Consider the following 19,605-nt stretch of genomic DNA (forward strand, 5'->3'; position numbering starts at 1 on the left):
CTTCTCTGTAAAACTAAACAAAAATTATTGTTCCTGAAAATTTCTTTGTATAGGGCAACTAGTCTTCTGTCATACATGACTATTGTATATATGGTGTCCTGGGTGTGAGTGTTCAATGTGATGGAAGTGGCAGAGGAAATACAACATACTAGACCTTTAATGATGTATGGAGAGTAGCCATGTAGAGCAGCATACTGGGTGATAGTTTGGAGCTCCTTATCCTTTTTCTATTTTCTGTATAGTTTTTACATTTTAGTATATTTAACCAAGACAACATATAAAAAAAAAATACATTAGGTGGTTAGAATGTCTAGTTAGTTTTTAAACATCATTGAATATGAAGTTAAAACAAATTTATTTATAAAATGTAACTAAAATTTTTTTTACAGGCACTTTGTAAAGATAAACTATTTCCTTACATCCATGTTTTTGCTAAAGGATATGGAAAAAATGGAGAGCCACGTCGAGGCTATGTTTTGACATTTATAATAGCTTTGGCATGTTGTGCAATAGGTATTATTTTACTTCTTGGTTTTATTATTATTCATAACATAATTTATTTTTAACAAATAATTAACTTGGATTAATCCTCATTAGTTATTATTTTATACATAATTATTTATACATAATTTGTGTTATCATTGTTGAAATACTTTTTTCTCAAAATAAGAAAAATGAAAATTGTATGAATAAATATAAAACATAACTATAAAAGTTTTTTAAATAAAATACATGTATAAAATTATTAAACAATATCAGTCTGTTAACTTTGTCTTCAGTAATATAGATTTTAGGGTGACAAGAGATGTCAGTTTTTTGTTTGCAATTTCTTGTAATTACATAAATGTAATTAGATAAGATTTAAAGAATTAATTTAAAAGAAATTTTATCTCAATATATTAGTAGTGTGTGTCAAATTTAATAGTAATATAAATTTATTAACACAAATTTATTGGTCAAACATATTTTAAGTTTTAAATTTAATAACATCAGTCATGAATAGACAATGAAATATATGCCAATTCTCTCATTTACACGATTGCTCAATAATCAATAGAACTAGATGATTATCCAAACATCAGTTACATTCCAAATTATATCAATAATTCTGTCTAATAGAAATGTCTGTTTTGCCAAATCTCTAATCACTCAAATTCATGAAATAAAATTACATGCTGCTTTGCTAAATAAGTATCTACATCTACTTGTATTTCTTATCCTAATTCAAATTAAGCCCCTTAAGTATTCAAAGCATGTTACAAAACTCTTCATATCCGTAAAAATACATGTCACAAGTAGTAATTACATTAGAAGTAATTATTTCAAATAAAGTTCATTTTTAATTTTAACATAGGATTACTGTAATCTATTCTGAAATACCTATGTGTTACTTTAAATGTGTGGACCTTCCAGTTAACTATTTTGGAGGACTTCTTACTGGTACTTTACTTGCATCTTAGTTACTAATAAACACCAGTTTACAAGTCCACATGATATTAAAAAGTAAAATATATGTAAAGTAAATGTTTGAAACTGGTCTGGGCTTGAATCTATAAAAATTACAATTTGGAGAGAGTTCTAGTTTGTTAAATATGTTCTGTGTACATTGTAATTGTTTCATGTGTACATTGCATGTTGTTTGTATATATTTGATTATACTAAATAAAATATTGTCTGAATAATAATACATTTATAAGTGTGTTGTTGAAATTTTTTTTAGGTGAACTGAATGCAATTGCACCTATAATATCGAATTTTTTCTTGGCTGCTTACTGTCTGATAAATTTTTCCTGTTTTCATGCTTCATTTTCAAGATCTCCAGGTAAATTTATAAACATTTAAGGGGGAAAAACAAATTATATAAGAATTTTTAAATCTTGCTTTAAATAGGATTCCGTCCATCTTTCAAATACTATAACATGTGGCTTAGTCTTCTTGGAGCAATACTGTGCCTTGTTATCATGTTTATAATAAAATGGTGGGCAGCTCTTACAACATTTGCTGTTGTACAAGCTTTGTTTATCTACATCTACTACAGAAAGCCAGGTAAGTGTTTTTACAAAAAATAGCATAATCAATTACATAGACTACGTGGAATTTTTAATGTTTTTCAAAAAACTAAAGACAGGGTTTCTAGTTGACCCAGAAAATCTGGAAAAATTAGGGAAATTGATAAGGCTTAGTCATGGAATTTATAGTAAAAATTGGAAAATTTAATTTTTTTTTTTTCCAAAATACATTGCAAAATTTTATTGTTTTGCCAGTGAATTTTGTTTATTAGCTCAAAAGCAATCAGTTATTGTAAGCTTTATAACTTGTGGATATTTCTGAAGAGAAAACAGTGAACTGCAGATGTAAAACAAGTATTTAAAATTGTGTTTTATTTGCAAATAATATCAAAAATAGAATTTGCACACTTCCTGTATAGATTTGTTTGATGGATTTTTTGGAAAGTTATTTGTAGAGTGATGCTTTTTCTGATTTTGTGAAATAAAGATGTATTTTTTGACAGAACAGATCTAAAAGAACAGATTATCTTGTTTTTATAACTCAAAATGAGAAGTAAACAAATTTAACTGTGCTGTATAATTTGTTTAAAGGTAGGTCTGCCAGATTTATCAATGAAATTAGATTTTCTAGTTAAGTTTTTCCGTTGGAAGCCTTTCTGTTAAAGCCTTTCAACTCAACTCATCTGAGAAGGCTTTAGATGAACTTTCTAAATTAAAACAATATATTAACGAAAAAGTTGAAAAAATTGAACCCTCTACAAATATTATGCTATGGTTAAGTCAGTATTGGAAAATAAAAGTGAGGTGATACAATGTAAATTATAATTTTTTGTCCATAGCTCCTGACATTGAGCCATTCTTGATAAAGTTTCAAGGAAACAAATTATTGGCATTTCTGTTCAAACACATTAGCATCCTTCTGCAGAATATTCTTAGAAGATTGATAAAATCAAAGAATTTACAGACATGTGAAAGTCTATCTAAGTTACCTGTTATTGATATCAGTGTGAGAAGTAAGATTTTAAGTAGTAGGTTGTGACAATAAAATCTGTACAAATAAAATTTTATTATATATACAAACATCTCTAAACCCAATATAATTAAAATAAGCCAAACAACTACTGGATGACATCAGGCTACTTTTCCATGATTTTAATTAATTTCTTAATAGTTCATCCTAGAGGAAGGCATTAGGCACCATCTTGTGTTAAATTTAATAAGAGATTGCACCTAATGCCTTCCTCTAGGACAAATTATTAAAAAATTAAATAAATAACATCAGGCTACTTTTCTGTGATTTTATCTAGTAGTTGTTTGGCTTAAATTTCATTAAAAATGACAATGGAATCTTTACAAGCAATTAACACACAACCCATGATGTCAGCCAATGAGTGTACTCTCAACAAACATTCAAGTGCAATACAATAAAAATAAACAAAACTTAAAATATTTTGTATGCATTTTTAAGTAAAACAAAGGTTTAATCTACTGCAAGGACAAGAAAAATGGACGAAATACTTAAAACTAATTAGTAATACTAAACTTTGTTCTAATAGATGTTTCTTAGAATTATCTGTTGTAGTATTGCAAACTGTATCTGATGCTGTTAATATTGAAAGTGGTTATGTACAAATATATTACAAAAACTGATACTTGCTGCTCATAATTCTTGCAGTAGATGTCTTGAGCAGCAGGGAAGAATAAAAAAGCAATAGTCAGAAAAAGAATATTGGATTGGTTAAAAGAAATAAGCAGTCATTGAGATTATAGCCTTAGAAATGAAAAAGAAGAAACCATCTTTTTGATCCTTCTTGGAAGTATCTGAAAAATTCAGAGAATTGGAGAATAATTTCTAAAAATGTGAGATTATTTATTTAATGATAGTTCATTGAATTTTTTTTTATACCGTGTTGGTGTGATCTCATTTGTAGGAATTAAGATTTATGTTAGAATGGATAAAATAAAATTTAAACAGATTTGTCCATTTGATTTTGGTAATTAGTGAAAAAAATTTTAGATTACTTATATGAGTAATCCACAACAAATGACAGGAGTCCTAGAAGAGAAATCTGTTATAAGTTAAACTTGTTGTAATTCACACACACCAAAAAAAAAAAATAGGATAGTTCTTGAGACTACTCAGTCATAAGACTTGCATATATTAAGCTTTGGAGTAGTATTATATAGATCAGGCCTGGCCAGTTTAGTGGGACATGATTCACTTTCAAGAGTCAAAAGTATCAATAATCTACAATCACATTATTCTTTTAAATAAAGTTTTTATTAACCTATTCTTATAAAATTATGATGCAAAACAGTTATAGCTATCATTGTCTTTGTTATAGCAAATGATTGCAGAAATAACAATTACAAATTAATCTGATCAAACTAAGTTTGTTAGCTGGAATTGTATTGTATAAGCTTAGCAGATACCTAGAGAAATGATCCAACATCAAAAGAACAAAATGTTGCAATCTCTGAATCTGTTTATATTTAACACTAACCTTGAGGAATTATGGGAACCAGATAAATCATTTTAATTTACAGACAACACTAGCAGTTTTTTAACTGCTGATAGAATATCATTAATATTGACAAGATTAACAGTTAAGTCTTCAACAGATAGCTGTATCCATGACAACTGTGAAGTTGACAATAATGCAGAAGGAACTGATGTTAAGTTTTCACCACCAGTAATATCAAAAGCATTTGCTATGTTAGAACACCTTGAAAGATATTTTATAAACATTGGAGACATGCAAACATATCTCTTGGCATTAGGAACTCCTCTCTGTGAACAGTCTATGAAATAAAAACAAATAAAAATCAATGATTTTTTTTAATGGTTTTCATTTTTTGCATAGCACTTTAATACAATAAATTGCTGTTTTTTTTTATTTACTATGATTTTTCAAGAACTTGCTCATAAGTTGTACTTTCAATTATAACATTCTTTAATGTTTCCTCATTGGAGTATGTTATAACCATACTCAACTATATAGTAAACTTTTTAAAAATATAGTTTTAAGTTTTAGTAAATTTTTTTATAAATGGCAATGAAATTATAACAAAAATAGCTTATTAAAACAGTTGTTTTTTTAGAATTAATAAAGATCAATATAATTACCATAAGAAATTTTTATACAAATTTTTTGTATACCGAAAAAATATTGTCGAAACCCGAAAAACATTGATATTTAGAATATTTTTAGATGCTGTGTTTGTGTGTGTGTGTAATTCTATTTGTGTAAAGATTTATTAAAATGAATATTTGCATTACAGATGTAAATTGGGGATCATCAACTCAGGCTCAAATGTATCAAATGGCTCTTAATGCTGTTATAAAATTAAATCTAGTTCCAGATCATGTGAAAAATTATAGGTATGTATGAAATATATCCTAAAATATTAAATGTGTTATATATTAAGGAACATTTCAAGAACTTTATATATTACATTGAATATTGCCAACAGCTGGAGAGAATAACAATTCTTCATTTCTTTTCTGTGGACTTTGACTTATTTTAAGACTTATCCACAAAATATAATCCTGTTAAGAATCACATTTTCTTATTTGGTATTTTATTTTATTCTAAAAAAGTATAAAAATATCTATCTAAATGCATATGTGTGTGTATATATATAATCTGCAAATGTAATATAACTGATGGGCATTAGTAATAATTTATTAATCATGCTTTAGTTAAACAATTACAGGCATGTGTCCTAAAAATCCTTCAAAAATTTTCAAAAATGTTTTCTGGTAATTTTGAAAAATAGCACAAGACAGTGTAATTCTTTCTAGAATGTTGATTCTATTTATAACAAAAGTTTACATAAATAACTTTTATTAAAAAAGGAAATAAATGAATTTTATTGAAGAAATGTAATACTGAAAATTGCAAAAAGGTAAATTTTATATAGTTAAATATTTCTCTGCAAAGGGAGTTCCATGGTGTACAATTTATAGCTTCATCTCAAGAATATAACAAGAGGAATCTGGAGACAAAGAATGGGAAGGGGTCAAAAGAGAAGGAAAATGCCTGATAGAAAGAGGAACCAATTGGAGCCTTGGAAAAAGTTGGACAAATACTTAGAAAATTGGGACTACAGTTAAAAATATGACATGGACATGTTTGCTGGATTCTGAAAGAACATCAAACTTTCTGTGGAAGCTATGAGATGGTGTTATGAAGGCTCATATTGATGATCATTGGTAACGAGTCTTATTTCACTTTTGTCAGAAAGAATGTGCTATTTTGTAAGCCCACTAAGGCAAACACCCAGGAAAAAGAAACACACATGCAGATGATAAAAACTCAATTTATTTTTGTGTGATATAACTATGTACAGGATCAGTGATGGATGCCAACTGTAGGACTGTTACTCTGGCAGTAACCTAAAACCTAATTGTCAGCTGGATAATCACAAAATATTGATACTTGTACAAAAAAACTTCAGATTACTTATTACCCAAAAATTTCCTTATAACTAATCCTTAAAACTAACTTACACTAAAGAAAAGTGGAAAACAGATGATAGGAGGCGAAGTATCAAAGATGGTGGAAAGAATAGAATAAAGAACTCGGGTTATACGAACATATTTCTGTTGTCATGAGGAATCGCATGGAAACTTCCTTGGGTATAATTCACACCTCCGTTTTGCCTTTCCTTAGTCCAAGAGGGTTTCTATAAATCTCTAGTCAAAGTTGTTGGTTGTCTGAGCTTAAAATCTGTCAACTTGAGAAGGTGACTGGTAACAATTTCATGAAACAAGTGCTAGATGTGAATCCTGAAGTCAAATTCAAACAATAATTCAAGTTTTTACCAAAGCTCCTGATTTAGCTGACATTCAGTTTAAAGACATGTTTAGACTTTCTTTGCCCTGTCACAGCTCTTCATCGAAAAAGTGTATGGCAGTAAATGCATTCAAAAAGAAGATATTTGTCTTCTGGCTTAACATGGCCACTGTCCATTAGCACAGTTGCTAAGTTGGATCATTACAGAATTTGATACATCTTCCATGAAGCCAATGTTCAAAACATTTCACGGCTGAGACCAATTGAGAGATTTTGGTACCAACTGAAGCAAATAGTTTATGAAAATGGTTAGGAAGCTGGATCCACAAAGGGGTTGGACAGGATCAAGCCCAAATTTTATCACTTTGTGGTGTCTTCTTGGGAAAGGATTCCACACACCTTTTTGTTTAACAATAACGATATTTTTCGTTATTGTTATACTTCCAATATACATGTACAACTGACTAAAAATTGACAAACAGAAATTTGTGCTTGTATCAATGAATTCTGTTCAGTAAGCTCACCCATGTCAAGAATCCCCAAAAATGAGAATCAGTTTTTTTCTATTTTTTTTTTTCTTGTTGCCAACTTTGATGCTTTTTCGATGGTGGTGCCACCAACCATCACAACTTCAAAGCTGGCCACTTCCAGAGGTTAATGGAACAGATTAAGACTAAAGTTTGAATTGCAGCCAATTGGTCTCAATCATCTCATCTGAATGTTAAACAACCTATCTGTACCCAAAAAACCTTATTTTAAAATGAATTTTAAACAACTGAAATTTGTGTGGAGTTTTAGGAGACATGCCCTTAGTGTTGTCTTTTTAATGGTTTTATTTACAAAATATTATCTTTCTGAATTTGATTATCTAACTTTTAATAACTAACTATATTTTATTATATATAAATTGAAATATTATAATTTAAATTAAATTTGAATCTGTAATAAATCCTTTTTTATTTTTTCAGACCACAAATTCTTGTTCTAACTGGAAGCCCAAATAATCGTCCTCCATTGGTAGATTTTGCTTATACTATTTCAAAAAAATTGAGTTTAATGGTCTGTGGTCATGTTCTAATAGTAAGTATAGTATTAATAATAATTGTGAATGTTAGGCTAGCAAAAAATGCTAAAGTTTTATTTTATAATTACAGTATTCAGAATTTATCATTGTTGTAAATCAAAAAATATAATTATGAATTAGTAAGAAATTGTAATATTTGAATATTTGTTTGGTGTTTTTTTTTCTTTGCTTTTTTGAAGGATTTACATAATTTAATGTCAGATCAGGAAAATTATTCCAAAAATAAATCACTGACAGTAAATACATCAAACAAATGAGTGTAAAGAACTCCTGGGCATCTTTTGGGCAGAATATACTTAGCTGCTGGCATACATGAGACCCAGTGTCTATTCCATTCTCACAGAATTTCATATCCAAATAAGTGATGATAAAAAGGGGGGATACAGTTTAATCTTCTTTCCATCATCACCTCCATGTTTTCTCCCACCCATTCTTTCTACCAAACAATGAAAACTGCAAATATTCACAAAGTTTTCCTTTTTATTTAATTCTTTTTACTTAATAGAAAAGCACAATACTACACAATGTTACTACCATAAGCATAATTATGGTATTACCATAGCTGCAATTTAATTTGAGTTATCATTGCTGTAGAGTGTCATAATGTTCACCATCATCACTGTAGATTACAACTTTATTACAGTCTGCTTCCTTGTCATCCTCTTCCTCCTGTACAGGTCACTTTCAGGCCATCAATAACTTTCAAATCCAAGGAACTGTACCTTGGGAGTAAACAGTGGATGGATGCATTTTTGCTGCTATCTGTCTTGATAGTCAACACACAATTTTTGAAGTAGTGGACTCTTTCATTTGGAATATTTCCCAGGCTTTTTAAATCCAAGAAGTCATCCAAGAAGGCACTTTGTGATTTCCCTTGCATGTGTACTGTTTTTCTTCATCATTCACCATTAGGGATTGAATTCCCTAATGGTGAATGATGAAGCTTGTTAGCACTTATTTCTAATCCTAGGATTTCGGGATTATACTTAGTCGACCCTGGGATTATTTTGGTATTGAGGGATAATAAAAAATAAGAATCTCAGAAATCAGCTCTTTAATCAACAAATCAAAATTTAGACAAAAATCAATGTATTTTACGGTATACACCTAGCTAATCTAATCACTAACTAATCAGACTTAGTCAGATTAACCAGACTTAAAATCACTGTCTTCATGTCAACGTTTTTCTTTCTTTTTCAAGCATCAGTGAGATTTCTTCAAACTTACATAAAGGTTTTTTCAATTTATGTAACAAACTATGCAAATAAACATTTGAAAATTAACAATCTCTCTTAACGTCGACTAAATAGATGACTTTCATGTAACAACCTAGTAAGTAGGTAGTAAAGTAAGTTTTTCTTAGCAAAAAGCATTTAAAAATAATAATAATTAGTCTACTTTTCTTTATATTTGAGAAAAATGTGACTAATAGGAACATTCTAATTTGAATTGCAAAAATATGATCTGAGAAATAACTCATTCAGTGTCTCATCACCAAGTCTGCTTCTCAATTTGTTGCACATATATGCAGCTGCTGAGAAAGCGCGTTCAGGTTCGATGGAAGTTGGAGGAATTGTTAGTAAATACTTATAAGCTCGCTCTAGGTTATAGCTCAGAGTAGAATTTGAAGACTCGTACAGGCTCATTTCTTTCTTAACAATTTTGGAAAAATCATTTTCATGCTGTTTTCTATTTCCAGCTGAAGCTTTTGAGTGTCAAATCACTTTTTTTCTATATTTGTAGGCTCGACTTGCATATTTCGTTCTTCCTCTTCATCATTTTTTTTACCATTTAATCTCTCAATTAATGAAACAATCTGGTTTTTTTTTATCAGGACTTTGCTCAAACTTGAAAATGTACACTTTATTTCATCATCGTCAGCCAAATTGTCACTATGAGGATTTTGTAGGTAGCATAAAATGCCACTCAATTTATTTCTTCAGTGATCTTTCATGCACTTTTGTAATTGTATCTTGAATTTAGAAGCCAAATAGGAGCTATTGTTATTTAATTTCCTAAAAAGAAACTTAAGGGCAGCATCAGCTGTGCATAAATTCGCATCAGTGCGACACTGCTTCTACAGTTAATTTTACTGGAGCCAAGACTTTAATGATTTCATTGAGTTTGAAATTGGACTCTTCCAATTTCACTGGATTATTCAAATCTATAAGCACCTTTCTGATGCTAACTTTCAAAAAAGCAAAATACTTCGAACAGCCTCTACAGTATGCTCATCTGGTTTCGCAATCAAGCAGTAAACTTAGCTCTTTGCCATGCTCTATCTTCACGTATTTTTGAAGAATGGTATCATTCTTCAACGATACTCTTTTTGAAAATAAGAACTACTTTGCAAACTTTTTTTATTACATCCTTGATGTTCTGGTCATTTGTCAAATTTGGGCAATTTTCTGTTTTTTCAAGGGCTAATCCTGATTCAAGATCTTTGTCATCATCTGAGTCTGCATCGTGGAGCTCAGTTGACTCATTTTCTGAAGCATCCGGTATACAGGGTATACTTTATAAAAAAAGTAAATAGCAAATGGCTAAGTGAATGCCATGAGCAAAACAAAGTTGGTGCTTTGCATTGACAAGTTTTCCGACTTTGAGCATGACATTTGGACTGTAGGTTAAAATTGCCATGATTTTGCTGTCCAGTGAAATATCGAATTGAGAAAGGTGCTCTTTTAAAACATCAACACGTCTCCACCTTCAAAGATACATAGATACGAATAAGACCTAAACTCCAAAACTTTTTTCTCTGAATGAATCTTTACGTTCATGTAACTTTTTTTATAAGTCGACGTCCATTCATCAAAACTCAAACTGAAGTGCTGGCTTTGTTTTTAAAGCAGTTAATTCAGCTTTCGTATGCTTTCTAATTATGTAGCTATAATTGACGACACGGTTATGAACTGTTAAAGCAGCTTTTGGTAAATCTGAATACCCTTTTGATAATAACAACGCTCTCAAATCTTTTGAGGTTACAAAGACACTAAAAGAAAAGCCATCTAAGGCTGTCATTTGGGCTAAAACGCTGTTTAAAGTTTCAGTTTTAACAAAGTCCTCAAGTGAGCTATGTTTTCGCTTCAATGGCGGTGGTTCTTCACCATAGCCACTTTGGCTAGTTGATGAGGACAGCCTTACAGTAATAACTTTTTTTGCCATGTTTGGTTGAAAGATGAGTGTGTAGTCCTTTGGTTGACCCTCTTAAGGTTTTTAATATAGCCGGGCAGTATTTACACTGTGCTGTTTTGCTATCTTTAGTGACCAAAAACTGGCTCCCCACCGTTGCATCTCTATTTTGTTTGACGAAAAAACTTTCTTTAGATAGAGACATAATCACTATAGTCTGTCATAAATACCTTTTTTAAAAAGAGAAAAAACTACATTAGTGCAATAAATTAAAGTACCTACCAATTACAAATTAGCATCTTTTATTGTTTTTTAGTTAATCATGTAATAAAAAGCAGTTTTTCACGAACAACCTCTGTCTGCTAGTGCAAACTCTACTAAAATCTGCTGGCAAAACGAGATGGCTGACACATTGACAGGTAAAATGCACTGAGCAGTGCTCTTGACTGTGCCAGAAAATCTATTGGTGACTGCAAAAATTCAAAAATGAAGTATATTACCAGGTAACCCAGTGAGAACTGCTTGCCTATCATTTTAGTTCAAAAGACTAGAAGTTTTATTCCAAGCAAGCATAGCAAGCCCGCTAGGTTAATTAATTAATCAGATAAAGAGAATACGAAAATTTTTTATAAATTTGCTAATTATAACAACAAAAAAAATACACATTGTGGGACCTACCACAAATCCCCTTTCTCGGTCCCAGATTGGTCTTTCTCTGTTACCAGGTGAAATTGGACCAGATCAGTTTCTGAGAAAGACGATTGACTATGAATACAATTCAACATTTTCTTTTGAGGTTGAGCGAACCTTATACCATAACTAAATTTCCTTTTTTGTTTGTCTTGTCTTATATAAAAATTAATTTACTAATTTTTCTTTTTTACTGTGTGGTTTTAATAATTTTTATTTTTCCCCTTTTCCTTTATAATTTAGTTCCCTTAATTTTAATTAATTGCAAAGGTCAAGATTTGTTTTTTGTTTTGATATATGGTTAAAAGAATGTTCGTTTTTCATCCCAGACAATTATTTGTTTGATTTAAAAGTTCTAATCTGGATAGTTTATATATTTTTAAATACTAAATGTCAGTTTTCTCAATTGAAAAATTAATTTATTTTTTGGTAGCATTTTGTATTAATAAGTATTATTGATAAAATAATAAGTGTACCAATTATTATAAAAATGAAGATATAAATGTGATAAAACAGGCTTGATATTTGCATATGTAATGTGTGATTAATATTCCAAACAGCATACAATATTTTTTTATATTTAATAATTTTTGTTTTCAGACCAATTTAAATTTTTGGTTTTTATTGCTTAAACAATTTATTATTGTCGTTTTTATTTAAGTTTTTACAAATCATTTTTTTGATAATTTATTCATAAAAATTTGTTACAAGAATTTGATTATGTTAATATATAGTTTTTAACGAAATTAAAATAATGCAAACATTACATATTTCATTCATATAATAAATAATATAACTGTTTTTTCTAATTAAATTTTTCAAAATTGTTTTTTAATAAAGGGAAATCATTCTCAAAAAACAAAAGCAGTATTAAGTCAACAAGCATATCAATGGCTTCAAAAACGAAAAGTGAAATCATTTTATGCAGTAGTTCAAGAAGACAGTTTTTCCCATGGTGTATCATCTCTGACGCAGGTGAAATTTTATTTTTACCAAATAATAATAAACATTAAGATAAGCTTTGATAAATTATTCTGTTTGTGAAGTGAAAAACTTTAAAATTATGGAATTTTATAGAATTTATTAATGATTTATTTTAAATATTCTTTTGAATTGTAAAATATTTAAGCTTTTACAATTTTTAAGATTCTCTATTATTTTAAATTATAGACTTAAATATTTCTATATTTATAAATATGAAATATATTTTTTAGTTAGTTGGAATTGGAAAATTAAAACCAAATGTGATTTTAATGGGATATAAATCAAACTGGCAAGAATGTGAACCTAGTGAAGTACTTGAATATTTTAATGTTATTCAGTAAGTTAGAAATTTTTATTTTGCAATATTAACTTTAAATAATTATATAATATGCTCTTTGTATTGTATTTATCTAATAAAGTAACAAAACTACTTTCTTAATTTTAATCATCTATTTAATTTTTCTATTTCATATTATTAGATTTTTAAATTTAATTTTCTAAATATTTTACTTAGGAACATATTTTATTAATTTGTCACTTAAAATCTTTTTGCTAGTTCACGTACTGACCTCTGGTAGCACTAAACTGGTTATTCAGAGTCAGTTTTGTTTTTCTATTTGCCGTTTGATTTTTTTTTATATAAATGATATTTTATTTAATTATTATTATTATTATTATATAAAAATTATTTTAATTTCTTGTGTATAGTTCCATTTGACAATCTCAAAACTGCCAAAAACCAGTCAATTTTACCAATGTCTCAAACCTTTTAGGTAAACAAAAAATTCATAGTTTCCTTTGTATGCAGAACTAGCTAACTTTTCTGATACTGAGATTAAAGGAGCTAAATTTTGAGGATTTCTAAATTAGACTTAAAAATCCTCAAAACTTAATTCCCATTAATCTCTCATCGCAAAAAAATTAGTTGTCTTTTTTCTAAACTCAGCTAATATCAGGTGGAAACTTTCAAATGATAGTAAATATTCAGTCTGACATAAATGCAAATTTAAATTACAATGAAGAAAATACTACTGAATTGGGAAATGAAAATAGTTTGGTGCAAGTATATTAAGATTTCATGAAATAACTTTGTCACAATACTTTTGTTACCAACTCATCTTTCATATGTTTTGATTTTTCTATTATTGATGACTCTTAATGTGATGAAGTTACAGCTGAAAATTCAAGAAAAGTATATAATTTTTTTTTGTTAGTCATAGATAGTAAACATACTATAAAGTTAGAAGTAGATTAGTAGAAGTTAGATTGTAGTCTGCTTTTTGTTAAAAATCATCTCAGAGTAAATTTTTGGAATATTATGAAATGTTAAATTTGATGTTAAGTCAATTAATAAATGCTACGAATATGCATCATTAGTAAGTCAGAACTTAATTTAAATTTTGGATACTGTTAATACAAATTCTTAGTATATTTTTGAATAATTTTTCCTTAATTTGGAAAAAATGAAATGTGGTCAAATAATAAACAACTTTCTGAGAATATACTGAGACTATTTCTGAGAAGATTTAGTCATATATAAATGAAAAAATGATCTAATATAATTTATTATAAGAATATAAAATATGGAATTTAAATCTAGGATCAAACAGTAAATAGTCAGTAAAAGCAAATTAAAAATGATCACATTATATACTATTTAGTGTCATAAAACATAAACAAGTAAAACGGCAAAGCCGTATTTGGGACAAGACTATATCTCTGAGACTCACTACTAAACACAATCCCTTTGACACTCAAGGCGGATCTCATTCTCCAATCTTTGGTATTGCTGGTTTTGAGTGAGATCATTCAAATTTTGCCGGCCATGACCACGAGGTCGTCCACGATGCATTTTCGGTGAAATTAACCTATCCAATGTAGAAATTTCTTTCTGTTGAGTGTCGGCCTGGGTTGAATTTTTGTCGATGTCTAACGAAAATTTTGTTTTTGAAAAAAAAAATCGTGGCTATTGTATCGTCCGCAGTTATTTTTTTTATTTTGCACAAACAATACTGGGTTGTGTCCTACCTTGTCTGTTGACCTCGACCACGTGTTCTGCCGATAAAAATTAACTGAGAAACTGTTAATATACTTAATTTGTATCAGCTACACGATATTTACAATAGTGTTGAGATATAATATAAATCCAAGATCGGCACGGCTGTCAAATCGAAAGGTTAACTGAATGAAATAAAAAGATGTCTCTCCTCGTTGGAGTTAGAGAGCAAAGTGAGGTCAGAGGGCAAAGGTCACACGGTGGTGCCCTCTGCCCTACATGTCAAATTTTTATCGGTCCCGTGATTTTACTATACTAGATAATGTTTAAAAAAACCTACTTGTAATGACATAAAACCCTGTTTTAATGTCATTACAACAGTTTTAATGTCATATTTGAAGCACTTCCAAATTTACAAAATTAGATTACAAATTTCATTTAACAAAGAAAACACTACGTGTTCAGTCCTAAGATCAGAGATCACTTCCTAGAATGACTGTAAGTGGTACTCTCCCCATCTGACTTCAGTGGGGTGAGGTGCCTATTTTGCCTGTTTGTAGAAGAGGGTTGCCATTTTGTATTTTATTTTGACTCTGTTCTCGGTCCCCTGACTATCTACAAGTCTGGATTTTATTTATTAGCAAATCATTTGGGCACCTAATACTTTGTGCCAAATATCAACTCTTGACATGTACTCCTCCATACCTATAATCTGGTAACATGAACCGGCAGTATCGTTTTATAGAAAAGACGATAGTCTTGTCAATAAGCTATCAGAAATCAACCTCAAGACTTTAAGAATACTTTGATGTATGCAACCAATATAAAAAATTGATGCATTTTTTTTGTATAGAAATCTAAAATGCCTATACACTGATGTTCACGTGGAATTAGTTAATCACAAAGGTAGACAAGATACAATAACAATAAGATGGTATATTTTTGCAAGTAATTTATTTTGTGTTTTAATACAGATTATTATTAGGGATTCCAATGTCACAGTACAATACTATATTGTACAAAATTACAACATGAACAATAGTTTGGTACATCCAAAGCACACATCCACACACACATATATATATATCCCGATCACGACAATATGATCAAGCCCAAAACCTTAAAAACTAGTCTTATATACCAACTTACTACAAAAAATAGAAAAGGATAGATTTAAGAAGATATAAGAAATAGTATATAGTAGAAGTAGGGATACCCATGGTTTTTTCAACATATTTCACTCATCTATTGTTGGGTGGGATGCCACACATGATTCTTATATAGATGGCCCATTGTCATTTTCTTCAATAAAATCCTGTCCTTGTCATCTTTTCTAGTACTTAGTTTTTGCACTGCCTCATTGCCACTCTGATAAGACAATCCTTTCCTTAGACTTCTTTCTAAAATCTCTGGTCATTGCCAATGCGACTCGGAATGATCTACACCATGTCCGTACACTTCCCAGTCTAGGCAAAGAATGTCGTCTGTCTTTTTTGGCCTCGGGTCTTGTTCTCTCCTTTGTTAACCTTATTTCTTGGAACTGGTCACCCCTCCAGGGAAAAGGATTATAAAGGAAGGTTCTAGAAGAAGGAAAAAATGAAGAACAAAAAACTAAAACTAACTTAAATTAATAATTACAATAAATATGGCATGCAGCCACAACACCATATTAAGTATAAAAGCCTATAATAATTTCAAATGTTTATTGAGGCAGAGCATTAGCAAAACCTCTTCTATGAGGCTTACAGAATTGTTTGTTCTGAAAATTTGTTTAAACGATTTTGATAAATTTTCTTTAATTACTATAAAGAATCCAAAAGTTAAATAGAAAATGGGGTCTATGACTTTGTTTTCAAGATACAAGGTCCTAGCATGAGCACTTGCAACAAAATGATATCACACAAATCGTGCAACAAAGTTGATAGCACATTTTCTGTGTGGCTTATAAAATCATTCAAATAAAGTTTGTTCTCAAATTTCATTGCAATCAATAGAAAATTGCCATTTTCTATTGTTGCAATGAAGAGTCCAAAAATGTAATAAATGTAAATGTAGAAAATAGGGGTCCATGCTTTTTTATATATAAAGTGAGGTCAAAGTGATGTCCTTGCTGCTTGAGCATACCTAACAGAATTTAGCCATCAAATAAAAAAAAACAGCATTGCATGCATCTAACAAAAAATAGACAAAAAAAATGAACAGAACACGAGAACAAAGAAATTGGCATTGGTTACTTTCAGTTTTGGTTTTATTTGTATACAGCATCACGACACTGGGCAGATCTGTGGGAATGCCTCTTGGGAGGTCTTATAAATAGGAACCAGTTCCCCATAAGTGTTACTAACATGAAGAAAATTGAATATGTAGCCAATCTATTGGCCAGTCACAAACTCACAACCAACTACCAGTGTTCAGTGGTTTAATTCAGTTAGCCACTGGTGGGCATGGGCATAGATTGCTTTGTTCTTAGATAACCTCTATATTGGTAAGTGCAAAGATCAACTCTGTTTACCTGGCCAGTGCAAGGATTTTCTCCTGTGGCTGGCAGGGTATGAGGATTGCCTTTCCCATGCTGGCTGGTGCAAAGATAGCTGCCTCTTTTTTTTTTGTTGTGGCAAATGCAAAGTTCACCTGTCTGCAATCATCAGGTACAGTACCAAGATCACCTTTTCTGTGCCTAACAAGTGCAAGAATCACTTTTTTCTTTCTGGCTCCACTTCAATTCTACTGCAATATAAGAAAGTCTTGTGATGTCCAAATACTTTAAGTTATTATATTTTAACTAAATCTAAATGTGATATTTTGAGAAAGTTTTGTATTAGTTTTACAGAATGTTTTTTTGAAAATCAATCAAAATGACCAGCAACAGCAGTTTTAGTTAGTATACAATAACTTTCAGTTCTATTTTTAGAACATAGTAAAAAACAAAGCACTTCCTAATTTGTTTTTAGATGTTTTGAATAACCAGATCCAAAATATTATTAGAGATGTATGAATTTTTAAAAATAATTTTATAAGATTTAAAAAGCCAAATAAAAAATATTACATGATGCATCAAGTTTTAAAGTTATTGTTTTAGCTTTAAAAAGATTTCTTATATTGATAACTACCTTTTATTCATCATTGGCTTTAAAATACAGTACTTTCATGAAAGGCTGTTACCTTAAACATATAATTCAACACAAAATGCTTTTTTTTCTGAACAAAATATAAAAATCAATTTGTATTTTTTTTTTTTTGCTGTAGAAAAAGCTTCTTGTATTACATTGTGTTAGATTTGAGAGAGGGAATTTAGATAAAACTAGTTGTATGTGCTTGGCATTGCTCAGGCTTTTAAGGGGGTAGGAAATTGGTGAGCTTGGGATGGGAGAGGGGTATAAAATAAATCTTAGGCCAATAAATGTATATTTTAGTTACTAAGTATTTACAATAATAAAATTACAAAACACAAAAATATTGCTTGGGCTTAAGTTAATGAGTGGGCTTTTAGGGATGGTTGGGGGTGTGGACTCCCACAGTATTTTTTCTAAGGTGTCAAAGAATATTCTTGCCAAATTTCGTGCAGATACATTGAACGATATAGAAGCCTTTATCTAATATATTAATACATACAAAACATATATGTGTTTTATATATAAAACTTATATCAATATAGTTAGGCCTAAATAATCATGAAATACTTTGAAAAATCTGCCATGCATATATGTAGTGACATCATTTTTTCCCAATTTCTCACTAATTACTTTTTAATGTTAGTTCTCCAAACATAATAATATACTTCAAAAGTACAACTTTCTTGTAAATAATTGTTTGATGGGCAGTTGCTGATTAATGTGTTTCCATCTAGTGAACAGAGAGACAATCTATTATAGTGTGGTGTTCGTAATGAGAGGTACACGATCCCGCGAGCGAAATGGTACAAAAACAAAGCTTAATACAAAGTAGTTTTATTCTCTCTGAACAGTTTCTTTACATAGGATCCCAACTTTACAACTTTTGGAATTTTATATACACAGGCATTAAATATTTGTCCTCAAAATAGTTAACTCGCACACACGCGACAGTCTGACAAGGATTGTATTCACTTACACTAACTTATACTATCTTAAAACTAAGAAAAATGGAAGAATAGAAGAAATATGGAAAGTAGTAGAAATACCCGGGTTTTCTTAGCTATGTGCTCTTTGGTAGGAAACAACTTTGGATCTCCCTCTTTTTCGTTTGTAGCCCTTTTGTCTATAATCTTTTTCTTTTGGACTTAGTCGTCTTTCCTCGATGATCTTTCTGCAATTCGTCGTCTTCGATCGTCTTTCTCCCTTTCTGGAGCACTGACTTTTTCACCTCCTACCTCTTTGGGATTCCAACCCAGAATGGCACTTTTTCTGTTCGTTTTGCTTCAGGGCCCCACTCCCTCTTTTGTTCTTACTATCAAGGGAAAGATAATCCTCCCCAAGGGCAAAAGAGTTAGACAAAGAAAGTTCTAGAAAAGAGTTAGGAACAAAGAAAATCTAAGACTAATTCAATGAAAAATATATACAGAATATACAATATCATGGCCGACAGCCACAATAGCTTAATTTATATAATGTAGATTTCAAAATCTACATTATATAGATTGTGTGTTTAAACCTTCTTCTGAATTGACAGATTCAAAATTGAAGTTTGGTTAAAATATTTTCAGGCACTTTTCTATGATGTGGCAACAAACATTCAGACTGACTGACCTTAGTTTGGTTTATATTTATAATCTATATAAATAAGTCACCATTTTTACACTTAAAGAAATTTAAGCTTTATTTTATTAAAATGTCAAGAAATAAACTGAATTAAATATTTAAACTTTGCTTTTTTTTCCATAAAATGTTTTTATTCCAACTTTATTCTTTAAAGTGCAATAATTTTGCTACTATT

The 19,605-nt window shown here is 29.9% G+C and overlaps 1 protein-coding gene across 2 annotated transcripts in view; it reads left to right on the top strand.

Annotated features, from left to right (window-relative positions):
* Nucleotides 1-19,605, top strand: part of LOC136990015 (solute carrier family 12 member 2-like) — an 80,746-nt gene that overhangs the window by 44,765 nt on the left and 16,376 nt on the right. For both annotated transcript variants that reach the window (XM_067288336.1, XM_067288337.1), the window contains exons 11-17: nucleotides 390-513; nucleotides 1,721-1,822; nucleotides 1,891-2,046; nucleotides 5,292-5,391; nucleotides 7,777-7,888; nucleotides 12,555-12,689; nucleotides 12,929-13,035. In XM_067288336.1, the coding sequence (XP_067144437.1) occupies nucleotides 390-513; nucleotides 1,721-1,822; nucleotides 1,891-2,046; nucleotides 5,292-5,391; nucleotides 7,777-7,888; nucleotides 12,555-12,689; nucleotides 12,929-13,035 (836 nt within the window). The remainder of the gene's footprint in view (nucleotides 1-389; nucleotides 514-1,720; nucleotides 1,823-1,890; nucleotides 2,047-5,291; nucleotides 5,392-7,776; nucleotides 7,889-12,554; nucleotides 12,690-12,928; nucleotides 13,036-19,605) is intronic.

Source organism: Centruroides vittatus, unplaced genomic scaffold, assembly GCF_030686945.1.
Source record: "Centruroides vittatus isolate TY-2023 unplaced genomic scaffold, ASM3068694v2 scaffold_861, whole genome shotgun sequence".
Taxonomy (NCBI): Eukaryota; Metazoa; Arthropoda; class Arachnida; order Scorpiones; family Buthidae; genus Centruroides; species Centruroides vittatus.